A 17,108-nucleotide genomic window follows, 5' to 3' on the forward strand; every position below is an offset into this window, starting at 1 on the left:
AAATAGAAGAACATACCCCTGCAGTGTTTGAAACTCAAATACTTCAGCACTAAAAACTAGAAATTAAAGCTTATTTCTTCCAAAATGTAACACACATCTATAGGTGCCCCTCCTGTAATTCTGGGCTCCTATCCTATATATTAAGAGTTACAAAGAACTGGTAATAAATATATCCTCCTGAACAGCCAGCCTTCAGAAAGACATTAATTCCATTATCCAAGGCTGGGTTTTGACCCTGCAATCTGAACTCGTACACATGGAGTCCCATTTACGTCAACAGGCCCATACACAGATGTGAAGTCCTTGTGTGGATCAGATTGCATATTTGTATCTTACAATTTGAGTGTGTCCCCCTTTACATGAGTTTTAATCACTTGGTAAGTGATATGTGCTGGTACAGAAAAACCATTCTGAAAAACCTTCACTTTTAAAAACATCTTTATTTTGGATTCATGGTTACAATTTTAAGTCCATAGATACTTACAGTTAAATGGTTCTCAATTAGTAAAATCTCAGCTTTCATGTAAACAGTGCATTCTCTATCAACCTGCTGTACAAGAACTTTATAAAATACAGATTAGTGATTTTAATCTGCACAATATTCTTGATTAGTGCACTATCAGATCAATTAGAAAGGCAAATAGATTACCTTTCTAATTATGGATCAGTATAAAATGGCACAACAAGGAAAAAAATTGGAAAGCTGTAAGCATGGCCAAGCTTCTGAGCAAGTGGAGTCAGTTCAACTGATTGGCATTTGGAAGTAGAGATTTTAAATCAGTCATGAACACCAAATTTAACTATAGTCCTTGTCTCTGATTGCATAGGAAACAAATACATTTTTTTTTTAAAACCACAAACTGCGGTCGGTACTGTTCAAAGTATTTGTACCACAACAGCAGGTTCAGATCACTGGGAGTTCAAGTGCAATTAGGAAACTACAAATGTTCACTATTCCCAATATCATACTTAAGAGTCCACAACTAAAATTAGACCCAGACGTTCAGTCAAACATGTTCCATTGTGCATAATCATTTTCAACACTTATTTTAGGCATGAAAGTACAAGATTTGTATACATAAATTAGGTGCATGAATACCAATGAAAAATATGGCCCAAAGTCTCATTTCTAAATTTAAGAGCTTAATCAAAAAGCCTATCTTAATAATTTATTGCCATCCATTCTACCTATAAAATAGGCTTTGCTTGGCACACTGATACCTACTGCCAGATAAAGACAAATGAAATCTATGAAAGATTTCCTAGTCAAACAGAAACTGAACACCTAATCCAAAGGCTTCAATAGTGAAGGATAGCTTTCTTGCATCAACGTGATCTTTTATGTTGTAATCTTGAATAATGCATAGGAGACAGTGAGTGGGAAGACCTATTCACCAGCTTAAAGATAATTTGTGACCATAAGTGTGTTGTCCCAATTAGAATAAGTTCAGGAAAGTCTGTTTTCATTTGGCAACACTAAAATATCAAAGCAGATTATGCCTCACTTTATCAAAAATTTTGATTAGCCCAAAATATTTAGAGGTGTTTATTTAGTAACTTTACCATGAAAACTAAGTTTATAAAGTTGACTGATTGGCTATACTGGCAAGACAACATTCTCAAATCCAAGAATGGAAGGAAGTTACACCAACTAGTGGTACTAACAGTCATTTCTCAGGTTTTAAAAAAAGCAACAGTGATAAAGTACAGAACCATCATTTACTGAACAGCTTCAGAAGCAGACAAAAGTGATTGTAGGAGTTTTCTTGTATAATTTAAATAATGCTCTTTCCACAGTCTTATCTTGTAGATGCCCATATGATGAGTCCAAGAACCACTGCTCCAATGACAAGCACAAGAATGATGATGCACATTTTCTTTCGGGACTTGCGCTGTGAATACAAAAATGTAATTGTTGTGCAGCGTTAAGAACTACTTAGCAACTGCTTCTGTGGTTCTGTTATTTATACAAATCTAAATGAGTGGTGTACTAAAAAAAAGTAAATGGTTAGCAGGCAAAAGTCGATCAGGAAACAAAAATTATAACTTGACTCAGACTTCAAGGGTATTTGGAATTCACATTGGAAAAACACATTCTCCCTGGCATCTCACAGGAAATGTAATGAACATATAGATTTTTTTTGTCTGTAAGGGGTGGAGGGGGAGGGACAGTGGAGAGAGTAGATTGGGACAGAGGCAGAGAGTATAGGTGGAGATAGGGGCTGTGAGCTGGTTGGGCGTGCAGAAGCCTGGGACAAGGAACCAAGGTGTGTTTTGGGAGGTGGGGAATTCGGATGAGAAGCTCAGGGAGGAAGACTGGGACTGGAACCTGGACAAAGAAGCCTGAAGGGGATAACTGGGATGAAAAACCAGGAGGTAGGCATCTCCTCCAAGTTCTAGTCTTCCACCCCTCCCCTCAGTAAAATTTCAGTGTTCTCCCCGACACCCAGCCGGCTCCCAGACCCCCACCACCAGTAACACACTTTCACTCAGTCTCCCAAGCTAACTTCCAGTCTCCTTGCCCAACCATTCTTTCCCATCTCCAGCTTCCAGTCTACTTACTGAGCCAGTCCAAGTTTCTCCCCCTGCACTCTTCCAATCTCAGACTTGTTGGACTCCTTGTCCCAATCTACTCCTTTCCCACATGGCAATCTGGTTCCCTCCTCCCTCACCCTGCAGATGAATCTGATGGCTTCCTCCTCCATGCTGCCTTGGTGCCAGCAGGGAAGTCATTGTGAATGCAGGAGAGACAGGCTCTCCATTCCGGGGCCTGAGTCCCAGAATAGCTGGGATCAGCCATTACAGGGAAGGTTTGGCTTCACCCTCACAGCCCTGAACTGGAGGGAGCATACTCAGTTGCTCTGTGGGGATGGCACATAAGCAATATGCTCAGCAGTAGGAACTGCGAGAGGCTTGAGCATGCTCAATGAGGATTGAACAATTATATTTTAGCTGCTAAATATCAAATAAGTCTTTACTGAGTATGTATGAACTTTTTTTTTTTTTTTCCAAAGGCTTACAACTTGGCCAAATTTGGATGGATTTTCACAGGGATGTCAAAAGGCCCATCCTGACACAAAGGCCATTCCTCAGCCAAATTCAAGTCCCTCTCCAAAATCCATGGTATGCTAAATAAAAAAAAAAGGTCACCAGAATTTTTTAGCGTGGACAAAAGGTGTGTATGTTCCACTAGCCTTGTTCTTTGAAACAGATGAATCATTTAAAGATACATTTTCCATTCCAGTGTCTGCCTGGCTGAAATTTTTTGGAAAAACTTCAGCCAAAATGATTAAAACGTGGAAACTTACAAGCAACTGAAAAGAAGGTCTTACAATAGGAACTGTTGGGCAATCTTAATAAGTGGTGCTACCAGCCCTGCCTATATTTTTGAAAAAAGTTGGCCACCTTATTTTGTCCCTTACAAGCCAGCAGACAAATATAGGTTTAATAAATTTTCCCCATTGATTCGTTTGCCTGGCTATAACTGCAACATGTATAAGACTTTAAAATGAGAAGGCCAACTTGAGCAGAGAAGTGTTCAAGGAAGAGGATGTATTTTTAATTATTATAATATTAATTATAATTATTTATTATTATTATTAAAGATTATCTTTAACACAGGTCAAAATTTAAGGATCTCTAAATAGACAAAAATAAAGGCTTTCACAGGTTTCTAAAACTTTTCTTTCATTTTATTTTTAAAAAGTCAGTGAACACTGCAAAACTGGAAAGCAAAGTCTTCTATGCGCAGAAGAGATTTATTCAGCCTGACTAGCAGCAGCACAAAACCTCCCTACACTGCCCTACCAATGAACCAATCCTGACTTACGGAAATTACCAAGTAAAGGATAGGTTCATTCTCCAAGCACATCCAATCCTTCCCTCACTGTACTGGAAGTGAGAGGGTCAGTTATGATGGTTTTTTAGACTTTCAGAGGGCACTGACTTTTTGTTACTATTAACCTGGGCTGAATTTGGAACAGTCACCCAGAGATCCTATCCTATGCCAGTCTTGCGCCTTTGAGTAAATCTCCAAACCATTAGAACAATTAACAAGGAAGAATTAATTTTTATTATAGGAGTTGTAGTTTAAGACAAACAACTGAAAGTGACAATTATTGATAGATGACTGGCAGTTTGCACAGATATTACCTGGTAGTCTGCTGCTCTTGACAGCTGCTGGTTTCCCTGCTGGACATGTACCTCAGCATTTTCTACATTGGCTTCTATGCTGTCTTTTTAAAAGAAAGATAAAAAGTCAAATTTTCAATTAAAGCCTGATGCAGTAAAAGCCTCATGTGTTTGCTACCTGTTATTAATTCAATTACAGCTGCTGCAGTTCTGATCTTCCATATTCCCAGAGCAGACATTTACTCACAAAATTAAATCCCAACAAGCCTACCTCTAGAATTTCTACGTACAATTGAATCAGATAAAAGTACTTACTGCAAGACAAAAACCACCACCCTCCGAACGATTAATGGCTAAAATCAACAACATGGTATAAACAGACCTATAGGTAGTAGTTTACCATCACCTCATGGAATTTATTTTCATTTTACTCTCCTGAATAGAAAGTTAATAAATCTGTATCCCTAAATAAATCAATCCCTAAAAAGCATTAAAACTAACTTTGATAAACACAGTAAAACAAAACACTCAAATACTCATAGAGCGAAGTGCAAGAACAATCACTTTTGACTTGCATTTACCTTCACTAACACACAAACTTTATCCTACTGCATTATGGAAGTTTCCTCATTTGTCATTTTTCCTGTGTGTACTGTAACAGTGACCAGGCTAACTTCTGAAGCACCCAGAGTATTTCAAGGTTGACTTCAGATATTATAAGAACTTCCAAGTTCAGGTATTCTAGAAGTGGAGGGTTGGCTTGGGATATGGACCAATAAGGATAGTTTCTCAGGAAGCTGGTGTTTGAGAATAAATGAGAGAGAACTGAAGAGAGTGCTCAGAGAAAGGTGTATTTATGAGAAGAAAAGTGGTGACAGATGAAATGAGTGACCCAGAACTTCTTAAGAATACCACTTGGTATGAAATTCAATTGATGGAAATTTTGTTTGAAAGATTTGGTGCAACAGTAATTATTGAGAAGGTTTTGTGGGCGTGTGTGTGTGCGCGTGCACACGCGCGCACCCCCCCATAGCCAGTCTGTGAATGTTGGTTGGAAGAGTGTTATTTAGTTGTACTCTGAGAAAATGGTGTGCATTTAAATTTGCATTTATTGAATTAACTAAGGGCTTACTCAAGGTAATTTACTGGCATCATCAAACCAACATAATGACAACAGTGTAACTCCCTGTGTGGATCTTTTTTTTTTTTTTTGGAACAACAGTGCCTGTTTGTGGGTTTAGCTTATGACAGGTCTACGCTACGGGGCTCAGTCGACCTAAGTTACGCGACTCCAGCTACGTAGCTTACATTGACCTTTTGTGAGGTCTACTCCATTCTGGGTCGATGGAAGAGTTTCTCCCATCAGCTTACCTTATGCTTCTCACTCTGATGGAGTACCGGAGAGCAATCAGCAGTCGATTTAGCAGATCTTCACTAGACCTGCTAAATTGACCCCCGGTGGATCAATCACCATGCCCAGTAAGTGGAGACAAGCCCTTAATTTGCTTTGCCTAACGAAGAACCGAGGAAATAAACTTTCCTTTTTTTTTCCCCCTGAAGTTTCTTTATACTTTGCATTTTTTCCCCATTTAGGTTGGTCATTCACTCAGAAATGGGGAGAAAGACATTTTACAAAAATAAGAAAAGTGCAATTAAAACCTCAAAAATTGGAAACTAAACTCAAAACAAAAAGGAGTAGGAACTGAAACTACAGTTAAAGCCATTTTTCCAAGTGTACTGGGATTTCCTGACTACTTTAAAACAGATCACCCAACAATCTCTGCCAAATAGAACACACCAGATTAGAACCTCGAATCAACTTCCAGACAGTCAGCAGAGAAGGTGCTCAAAAAAAGCTGCATCAAAAACATCAAATCTCATTTTGCTAGTTTCTGCAGAATCATGATTTTGTGATTTAACAATAAGATCCAAGCATTGTACATCATGATGAATAATTACACAAACCAATCCGATGAAGCGAGCTGTAGCTCACGAAAGCTTATGTTCAAATAAATTTGTTAGTCTCTAAGGTGCCACAAGTACTCCTTTTCTTTTTTGCGAATACAGACTAACACGGCTGCTACTCTGAAACCTGTTATTATGCAGTGGGATATTATTCTCTTTTCTCCCCCACCAATTTCTAAATTTCATGTAAGTTTTCTAAAATATTTTATGATCTGTGCTTACCTATCACATCACCCTGTTCATGAATCATCATTCCTAAATCTTTAAATATTTCATTGATGTCCATAATATCTGCCTGCAAGAGAATTTTTTTTTTTTAAAAACAAACAATTAGCAAATACTATGAGACACTCCAGTAGTTGGCTAAGCATTGTGTATTATTTCAGACAAGGCAATTATGGTTTCCTGCGCCAAGACGCTAAATATAAATTCTTTCAAGCTCAAGTTTTAATTTGGATTAAAAGAATACTATCATGTTCATCTAAATATGCAAAATCAGTTGCACTGTGCATCCTATTAGTGCAAAAGGCCAATTTCTAAGGTCTTGTCTACACAGAAACTCGCAATGGCTTAACTAAAGGTGTTCTTAAACTAGCTTAGGGCTTGTCTATACAGAGAGTTAACGTGCAGCAAGTTGGGGTGGAAATCTAGAGTGCTCCAGTCTGTTGCGTGCTTACTCTCTGCATAAACATGGCCTTAGTTAAACTAGTGCAAAATTCAATGTAAACACACTTCTGTCAGTTTAAGGCTAGCTTATGTCAACATGATTTAAATAATTTCTTTAGTGACTTAAACCAAATGGAAATAAGCGTCTTCCCATAAGGTTTTCCAGCAATTTAACTATGTCTGTTAACTCAAACTTGAGACTTATTGACCAGCTCTTCATTACCAAAAAAAAAACAAAAAAACCCCAAACAGTTTAATCCAGTAGAGTGCAGTAACACATACACAGTATTAACTATTACAATGTGGTTATGATAAAGTGACATCACCTTATTGTTTTGTTTACAATTCCTATTTATCTAATTATCCACATCTCTTTGGTTTTTCACAAAAATAAGTTCTTAAACAATCAATATTGCAAAGCGTATGAAGAAAAAGGAGGACTGGATTTTATTTGTCTCGTGCGTCACCAACATTGCCTGTTTAAGGTCAAATTCCAGACTCTTAATTGTTGGTGATGTTTGTTGGAGCTCGCGCTCGCTCGCTCGCTCCCCCTCCATCATTCATTTCCACTACTGTGTTAAAAGGGAGTTACTTTTTCAAAACCCACAACAGCCACAATGCCATTAATCCTAACCTACATTTCCATTTCTGAGTCATTTAATATGTTCATTAGTACTTATTTAAAATATTGGAATTTCCCCTGCCTCTCCCATCCAAGTTTTTTGTTTTGCTATTGCTAGATGAATGCACAGACAGATGGATTGTCCTCAAGCATTTCTGTTCAGTCCCAGAAAAATTCAGTCATTACTGGAGTCAATATTTCCTATGCCAAACTATTGGTACTTTATATGCACATATAGTATAAATAAAAATGGGTATCCTGCATTTCCAGACAATGATATTAAAGGCAATGGATACCAGGAAGAACTGAAAAATACCTACAGCTGGAAAATTCTGTAGAGGGGACATTTTGCATTTTATTTAAAATTTGCCTTTGAAAAAAGATGGACTTAATGGAGGAACAAGCCATGGACAAGAATGAATGGGAATACTGGGATACACTGCATGTCTGTAAAGATGCTTTAGGATGAGGAGAAGTCTTTGGGGGAAAAACAAAACAAAACCACCACACCATAGTTCTAGGGATATCTTACTTGGTAGACATATGGGTGACTACTTATTCCTCAAGAGAAGTCAAGAGCTTAGTAGACCATGGCACTGCTTAACAGAACAGTGAAAAATGTTTTTTGTGTAGGGAATTCAGTGTGCAGTTCTTTACCTACTGAGTAAAAGCAATTTCTGCATTAAAAAATGATGGATTCCTCCCAATAATGCTAATGTCTGTTGCATTAGGATGTATCAGAAAAGTATTCTCAAGTTTGTTCGAATGCTGCAGATAGCAGCACTGCTTACCTCAAGCTGCCTGATGGAGGACTCTCTCTCCTCAATAAGACGGAGATCATCTTCTGTAATGTCTTCATCTTGCACTTGTGCTTGAGGTTGACTGTAAAAAAAAAAAAACAAAACCCCAAAAAAACCCCACAAAGAATACTCAGATCGGCTGAACTGCTCTTATACACAAAGTTGAAATACACTTCATGTTAAAAAGATCAAAGTACAGAGAATACACATTAAACTCACTATTAACAAGACATGATGTTTTTACCTTTGCAAAAATCTGTGTACAGCTGATGTGAAAGGCCTGAATCCTCAGGCCCTCAATAAAGAAAGTTATACAAGCAAGCTATTGAAACAGCTTTGACATATGAAACTCCTTAGAACAGGGGAGGGCATTTGTGGCCCAAGGTATAAAAATTGTATGGAGGGCCATGAATGCTCACGAAATCGGAGATTGGGGTACAGGAGGGGGTGAGGGCTCTGGCTGGGGATGCAGGCCCTGAGATGGGGCCAGAAATGAGACGTTCAGGGTGTGGGAGCAGGCTCTGGGGTGGGACAGGGGTGTGAGGGCTCCAGCTGGGGGATGAGGGGTTTGAGGTGCAGGAGGGTGCTTTGAGCTGGGACTGAGGGTGGGGGGGGGGGGGAGAAATCAGGGCTAGGGCAGAGGTGCGGGGGTGGCTCGGGGTGGAGGCAGTGCTTACTTCAAGCAGCTTACAGAAGCAGCAGCATGCCCTCCTATGGCTCCTATGCAGAGGTGCTGCCCCTGCAGCTCCCATTGGCTGCGGTTCCTGGACAATGGGTGCTGTGGGGGGCAGCGCTTGGGGCAGGGGCAGTGTGCAGAGAGCCCCCTGGTTGCCCCTACACATAGGAGGGGGAGTGGGGACATGCCGTGTGGCTCCTGGAAGTAGCGGCAAGCCCCTGATCCTGCTCCCCGGCTGGAGCTCGAGGGCCGGATTAAAAGGCCCGACAGGCTGGATGCGGCCCGCGGGCCATAGTTTGCCCACCACTGCCTTAAAACCTAGTGTTTTGGCTCAGCATTTTCTAACTAAGCATACAGATAATTAAACGCATCTTTTGATTTGGATTCTGAACCGAGTATCATTTGGATGCTGTAATCCATTTTGCCTTTCCTCGTTAGTGGAGTCCGATTTAGAAGCCACTGAGAAAATGCAGGTATTAATCCATAAAACTGAATAGTTAAATATCTTGATCCAAGTTTTAGAGGCCCAGCTGTCCTAATCTGGAAGGATAAAAGACAAAAGGCTGAACTATTTTTATGTTGTCCTCTACAGGCATAGTTGGATGAAAGCTCCTTATCACATCTTTCTTCAGAAGATTCTAACAAATTAAAATGGAATGCGCTTCCTCTGTTTGTTGATTCATAAGAATTTTAAAAAGGCCTCGGAAAATTTTTCTTATGCTTGTACATTTTTACTTAATGTTATTAAACATTAATACGTCCACCCACTAACCTGTTCCTCCCCCTTATCTTGCAGTTGGTGGTTTAGTTTCTGAAAATAATCAGAAACGCAGCAGGATTAGCTAAATCTAACTTGAATGACTCCAATACGTAAAATCCTTAGTTCGAGTCCATTACACATGAAAATAAAGATTAATTTGGTGGCAGCAACTCTGGTGTTTTTTTGGGGGGGGAAGGGGGGGCACGGATTAGGAAGAAGGAGAGTTTGGTACAATGCCTATCACAATTAGGCCCTTATCTTTGTTGAAGCTTCTGGGCTCTATTATATTAGAATTGTACTACATTTTTCAACAACTAATTTTAGTTTATTTCCTTCTGCATGGAAAATAAATAAATAAAAAAAGATCGAATTCCATTGTTTCAGTTATCAAAACTGATCACATTAAAGGCCAGGAGACTCAGAAACTGAGTCTGACAGTGTTAAAGCAAAAACTTAAAAAAAAAAAAAAAAAAAAAAAAAAAAAAAAAAAAAAGAATTTTCCAAGAAGATATTATTGAAATTGATATTTTCAGTTCTAATTTCAACTTCTGTAGAGAATACTAGAAGCTTGTGATCATTAGCTTTTAGAGGGGTACAAAAAACAAAACAAAAAACACATAGCATGCCTTAAACAGGTTATTTAAATGCACTGTATAAGTGATCTTAATGTTGTTTCACCACACAAGTTCTCTTAAAACCGGGGACTACAGTAAACAGTGTATCTCAAGTAAGTCCCCATTATTAGAGTTAACCAATCAATTTACAAGACAAGTTATAAGGTTTATGCACACCCATCTTACCTGTCCCAAGAGACAAGTGTTCCTTCTTTGTAACCATCTTCTGAAGGACCAGCCTGTAGGAAAAACAAAAATTACCATTTTATTTGAATGATGGGCACACAGTAAAGTGTTTGTCGACATTCCCATAATGAAACAAGATTAAAGGGCTTTAACTTTGGTTAGCTCTAAAACAAAATGCCACTTATGTTCTCAGCGTGGGGCTGGTATTTGTGTGAGAGAAAACACTGAGCTTGGTAGAAACCTGCAATATATTTTATGCCAATACACACTGCTGTTGTATTCATGGAGTCAAAGGTCAGGATTGAGCCTATATTACAAAAAAAATAAAAAATAAAGAAATCAGAGCATAATTTGCATTCCCAAATGTCAAAAGTTTAGTTTTCTAAAATTAACTAATGTTCAATTTAAAGACTGACATAAGTAAAGACACTCTAAATGAAAGCTACCACTTTACTCAATGTTTCCTGCTCCATAGCCCATTACAGCCTCAATCCTGCAAAGGGGTCTAGCAGATGGATCCTTATGTACAAAAAGGATACCTATTGCTTTAGGGGACACTATACACATACAAAGATCTACCTATATGATTCCCACAGCAAGATCAGGGAACATGCACTATGCAGAGCACCTATGAACAGCTTTGTAAAACCATACGTAGGCACAAGGACAAAGTAAATCTTTTAATCAGGAATTATGAAGCTATTTTTTCCTTAATCAAACCTTTAAACTGAAATGCAAAGTTTTAAATTTAATATCTTGTGTTCAGAGGCAAACAAAGTAAAAAAACCCCCACCACACAACTATGTAGGCATTGCGTGCGCATTCTACATCTCCTGCAATACTGACAATTCCTGTAAGAACGCTGCTCTCAAGCTAATAAAGAGGCAGGTTTTATGTAAATGTTTGAGAATAATAATACATTTCTGGATACTTACAGATACCCTAGAGCTGGCTCTTACTCTGGCTACAAGATCTTTTTCTTTCTCAGCAGCTTGCCTTTGGACCCTCTGGAAGTTGGCTAGTGCAGTACTGAACTCCCCCACAAGACGATCTTTCTGTATTTTTCTTTGACGCTATCGGAGGAAAGATTTTTACAACAACATAAAACAAGCTGGCTCTTGTTCAAGGCTTTACAAATAAGTTATTTCAAGGGTCCCCGCTTTCTTCCTGTTAGTATGGGCCTCACACTTTAAATAGAGGGCATCATGGGCATGTTCCCTCCCATTTGAGACTGTATGGACTACCTCCCATTTGGGTTCACATAACAACTCTATCACTATTACAGCAATTGTGGAAAAGTAGTATTAGGAATGCAATGCATTTTCAACTGTCTTATTGGTATTTAACAGCTGGAATTAAGGAGGATCCAGCATCACACATCCAGACAGCTTTCAGTAAACCACTAGTTAGAACTTCTGTCTTATTTATTAAGTAGGTGCACTGTACAATTGCTCAATATTTTGATATTGTAAAATTTAAAATGTAAAAACAGCCCAGAGCATCAGTGGGAGGAGGGGAACTCACTGATTTATTAATAAGACAGAAGCACTGATGTATGCCCTGAACTGTACCTGAGAGGAGAAACGACCTTGAAATCACGTGTCACAAAAATATCAATTTCCAATATCTACTCCTGAGAGTGGACACTGGAAGGGCATGAGAGAATTTCCTCTAAATTTCCCCATCCATATAGATCACATTGACCCTCCCTTTCAATTTGCGAAGAGCTACAACTTGCCCTTAGTCAATCACCTCCACTTTTCCATCTTGGAGTCAGGAGCAAGGGTGGGAGGGAACAGTCTGGTCAAACAACATGGTTGAGTTTCTTACCACAAACTTTCAGACTCCACGGACAAGCAAAAGAGGCACTTCAATTTTTTTTGGGGGGGGGTGTCCAAAGGTATTTATGTACCAAGTTTAAGCAGCAAACATGAATGAGAGAAGTGATTAAATAATTATAATCTGTTGACCATATTCACTCATTTTAATTCTCTTAATCCTACAAGTCACAACACACCATCAGCAGCAATAGTAATTACCCTGTGTGGTAGCAATTCTTGTCAGAGTGCTTTAGTTCTGATACACTGTAGGAGCAACTGCTTACAGAAAGCTATCGTGCATTTTACTGCAGTTGAGGTCTATTAAGTGGCTTCTACGTAGCCCTGAACATTCATTTTAAACACAGACCTCACTTGGATGTTGTCAACGTCTAGTATTCATATTATTGCTCTCACTACATAACTAAAGCCATTCAGATACTTTACATCAGCCAACATTATGTTCAAATGATCCATGTTCTTCATTTTTAATACCTGTTCACTTGTCGCAGGCAGAGACCCAAACTCTTTAATGTTCTTGTCAGTTTCTTTGGCAAGCTGGTTTGCATGCTGTTGCTTCTGCTGCCTAAACCAAACACAGTCTATATTATAGCCACTGGATTATTTTGCTGGAACAATTTCATTGATGCTCAGGAGCAGTATTTTTAGAAGAAAGTTAGCAAGTGTCTTACTAAAGATTTATTTATAGGCATTTCTATTAGTCACTATAATATCTGAACTGCTCACTCAAAAGGGTGTTGGATGAGACACAGACCCTGAAAGAAATGTTAAATTAAATTATAGCATATATTAAATATATATTATTCTAAGCAGTGGAATCGGCCACAAGAGGGCCACTGGCTACTGGACAGAAAAAGTTACAAATACCAGAGTCATTTTTGGAAATATCTATAGGCAAAATTATTTGTAGAAAAATAAAAAGTTGCAACCTCATCCATGAAATGAATCAAGATGCTTTTGTGGTGGCCCCTGAACAATGAAGTAGACATATAGCAGACTTCAGACACCCTCTAAAAAAAGAGAAGATCCAGAAAACTTGATTTATCTAAAAAAGGAAACTTAGCAGTCAAACTTTCATTTTTTAAATTGTGGTCTTTGGCTCAGGTGTAAATTTAGATCATGCCACCCACTCAATCTATAGCAAATTTCTTCCTGATGTCAATGGGAGATTTGTACCAATGTAAGGGGAGGATGTGTTTTATGTGGTAACTAAACTTGTATTATTTTTTCAGTATCTTTTAGTGGAGAAACACTCACCGTTAGGAACACAGCTATTTATGCCCTTTGTTACTCTGCCTTCCTCTTCCTCCTTTCCTTCATTGCCTTTTCCATGCCTGTGACTCTCCTTACTTTCCCTTTATTTCCTTCCCTTCTATTTTCCTCACCCCCCATGGGTTTAACTTCAATCACCTCCCCCATTTCATCTGCAAAATGATCAGCAATGAAAGGGTTAATTTGTTTGTTTTAATAAAACACACACCAAAGTGTCCTCATTAAGCTTTAGAAGCAAAACATTTCAATGAGGTAATAGAGGCCAGGAGTTCCCACCTCTCAGGTATGTCTTTACTAGCAATGTTAAAGTGCTGGCTGTGTAGTTGGGCACCAGCGCTGGGAGAGAGCTCTCCCAGCACTGTAAAAAACCACCCCCATGAGAGGAGTGGCTCGCAGCGCTCGTGCACTGTCTATACCGCCACATTACAGTGCTGAAACTTGCATCGCTCAGCGGTGGGGTTTTTTCCACACCCCCGAGCAAGAAAGTTGCAGCGCTGTAAAATGGCAGCATAGTCTGAAATTGTCTATCTGGAGACTGAGGCAAACAGCACTGCTTAAGTCAACCATTCAAAAGCGACTGGAAAGTGATCTTCACAGTCTCAATTGTTTTTTGAAACAAGAAAGCTTAGATTCTGCAGAATGACTCAAACAGAAAAACATGAAGCATGCCAGACCCATCCCAAAGAACAGATATTTTAAACATCTGCCATATCATCATCATCATCTTCCTGGACATTCAGAAGCAGCCAGGGACATAAATGTATTCCCAGATTGCAAATTTGTACAACAAAAGGCGCACGGCTTCCCCAGTTTCAGGGAGCAGAGCATCAGTCCTCTGGTATACATTCAATTTTCCCCCCATACTGTACCAGATTAACTTTGGATTGAGGGTAAACTGGCTACAACTACATCTACAAAAACAGAGAAAACATTACGCAAGTCAGAGGTCCCCAAAGTGTGGGACACCCCACAGAGGAGTGTGGAGGAACGTTCAGGGGAAGGGGCACAGCTGGGGCCCAGGCCAGCTCTCACAGCCCTGCCTCCAGCTGGGGCCTCAGCCTCCGCCACCTAACTTCCCCTCCCTCCCAGAGATGCATCCCTGCTCCTGGCCCTGGCTTGTGGGGCATAAACCTGGGGAGGGGGGGGGCACGTGAGATAAAGAGTTTGGGGACTACTGGCATAATCTGATCAAACCATACTAGACAAGATCAGATTTTCAACTAAGGTACTTAATTTTCAATATATAATCACTGCAATCATATGTGCAAATGGCTAAATAGGAAGCAGCACTAGAATGCCCAGCAGCATCTCATCCCGTCCCGCCCCCCCCATTCCCCACTCCATGCTGAATGATGCCAAGTGCAACATGAACTTTACTAAACTCAAAGTTTAGTTACTGTATAAGTGTTAGAGTTTACTTTCAATCAGTCATCAGTAGGAAATCCATTGTGGATCCAGGGTTGTATGTCACCAATTTTGTACTCCTAGCTCAGAGTAATTAGATATCCTGCCCAGAATGAATGTGACAGGTCTGGTCTAATGTACTCTTCCCTCCTGCCATTCAATGGCTACCATGCTATATTAACAGCCACAGAGAAGTCTGCCAACTTTCTCACTCAAGGAGTTCGCACATGCAGCCTGTGCATGCATTTGTTAGGATTAAAGTAGTAGAGTTTGGTCCAAGTTGAATGAGCCTCTGTATTGGGAAACAGAGTGGCTAGTAGTCTCCTTCAATGGGACATGAACGAAAGCCCACATTCAGAGGGCTGAACTGCAGTGTAACTTCTGATAACTGGCCTTATTTCACTTCTGCTTTTTCTAGTGTTTTTGGCATATATTCACCTTGTAATTTCACTAGATACTGTGGTTAGCATTGTTTAACAGTCTCACTTTGCCTTCTTGCAGTAACCCACAAAAGCATCCCCCTCTCCAAACCATGCCACATTGAGTGCTCTACAAAAAGAACGTTCTGGAGGTTTTTAAATCCCTAGAGCTAAATCAGTACCTTCCAGTGCTGTCAGTTTGTCTGTGTTTACATTTAAACACGCGTATGTTCAGCAGAAGTACTGAGAACTGCCAGTTAGGCTAGCATGGCAAGATTCTATAGGTTACAAAAATACCTCAGATTAATTTTTTCATGTTTAAAACTTTAATACTTCTGTTCTACTTCCACCATCCCACTCCCAACAAGGCTGGGCACTTTGCTAAAAATCACCGTCACCTACTGAGGCAGTATTAACAATACAGTGAAATGAGAGATCTTCATGTAAAGTACTTACAGCTGTTGCCGCAATTCAGGCGTGTCTTGTGGTGTTCCAAGTTGATGCAGTATTCTTTGTATTTCTACAGCTGTTGGTGAAGAGGAAGAGAGATTTTAAATGATTCAATTAGATACATATCCCACTTTAGTTTTATGCATTTTTACTTGACAACTCTAAAACATACACGTTTTTGTCAAAAAGTGTACGTACACCTGTGATGGGCCAAACAAAATGTAATTTTCAATAAGCCTAAATTAAATCTTAGACTATATTACCAAGGAATACAACATGCTGAAATATCTAAGCAGCAAGTGGTGATGCAAGGATGAAGTTAGTTTAAGCCAGACTCCTTAACTCAAATTTATCTACAGTTATTTTAAGAAGCAATACAAACTGTGTACTTGTTTATTCATCCTGGGGGTGTGCTAGATCAGATAAACATCTGAAAGACTGACACAATATTGACATGTGTATAAACATTCATAACTAGTATGTTAGTGAAACAGCAGCTCACAAAAAATGCCTAAGCTTAAAGTAGTACTGATACAAAATTAATATTGAGGGTTACATTTGAAGTTTGATTTATACATATGGTTCAAATGCTTTAAAGATTCATTTTCTTATGGGATACAATGAGAAAAAAAGACAGTTACCTTTTCCGTAACTGGTGTTCTTCGAGATGTCTATTCCACAATAGGTATGCATGCTCACCACATGCACTGGTGCCGGAAGTTTTTCCCCAGCAGTACCCGTAGGCGGGGAGTGCCCCTTCCCCCCGGAGCGGCGCCTGCCTGGCACAGTATAAGGAGGGCTGTGCCCCCCCCACCTTCAGTTCCTTCTTGCCAGACAACTCCGACAGAAGGGAAGGAGGGTGGGACGTGGAATAGACATGAACACCACATCTTGAAGAACACCAGTTATGGAAAAGACTTTTTTTTTCTTCGAGCGATTGCTCATGTATATTCCACAATAGGTGATTCCAAGCTATATCTGTTGGAGTTGGGTAGGAGTTCACAAGTTCCCAGGACGGAGGACAGCCCTGCCGAAGTCTGTGTCATCCCCGGCCTGGGAGACGATCGCATAGTGCAAGGTGAACTAAAGACCACATGGCGGCCCTACAAATGTCCTGGATGGGGATGTGGGCCACGAAGGCAGCCGACGAGGCCTGCGCCCGAGTCGAGTGCGCTCTCACAATGGGTGGGAGGGGAGCCCCTGCCAGCTCGTAACAGGAACAGATGCATGAAGTGATCCACTTAAAAAGCCGCTGAGTGGAAATCGGCTGACCCTTCACGCACTTGGCCGAGGCGATGAACAGTT

At 39.8% G+C, this 17,108-nt stretch overlaps 1 protein-coding gene across 4 annotated transcripts in view; it reads right to left on the reverse strand.

Moving 5' to 3' along the window:
• Window positions 1-855: 855 nt before the first annotated feature.
• Window positions 856-17,108, reverse strand: part of STX7 (syntaxin 7) — a 50,058-nt gene continuing 33,805 nt past the window's right edge. For all 4 annotated transcript variants that reach the window (XM_038396662.2, XM_043510981.1, XM_038396663.2 and 1 more), the window contains 8 exons: window positions 15,810-15,879; window positions 12,733-12,823; window positions 11,356-11,493; window positions 10,421-10,473; window positions 8,176-8,266; window positions 6,319-6,391; window positions 4,153-4,235; window positions 856-1,892 (listed from right to left, as the gene is read on the reverse strand). In XM_038396662.2, the coding sequence (XP_038252590.1) occupies window positions 1,800-1,892; window positions 4,153-4,235; window positions 6,319-6,391; window positions 8,176-8,266; window positions 10,421-10,473; window positions 11,356-11,493; window positions 12,733-12,823; window positions 15,810-15,879 (692 nt within the window). In that variant the 3' untranslated portion in view covers window positions 856-1,799. The remainder of the gene's footprint in view (window positions 1,893-4,152; window positions 4,236-6,318; window positions 6,392-8,175; window positions 8,267-10,420; window positions 10,474-11,355; window positions 11,494-12,732; window positions 12,824-15,809; window positions 15,880-17,108) is intronic.

The sequence above is a fragment of the Dermochelys coriacea genome, chromosome 3, assembly GCF_009764565.3.
Source record: "Dermochelys coriacea isolate rDerCor1 chromosome 3, rDerCor1.pri.v4, whole genome shotgun sequence".
In the NCBI taxonomy this organism is placed as follows: Eukaryota; Metazoa; Chordata; order Testudines; family Dermochelyidae; genus Dermochelys; species Dermochelys coriacea.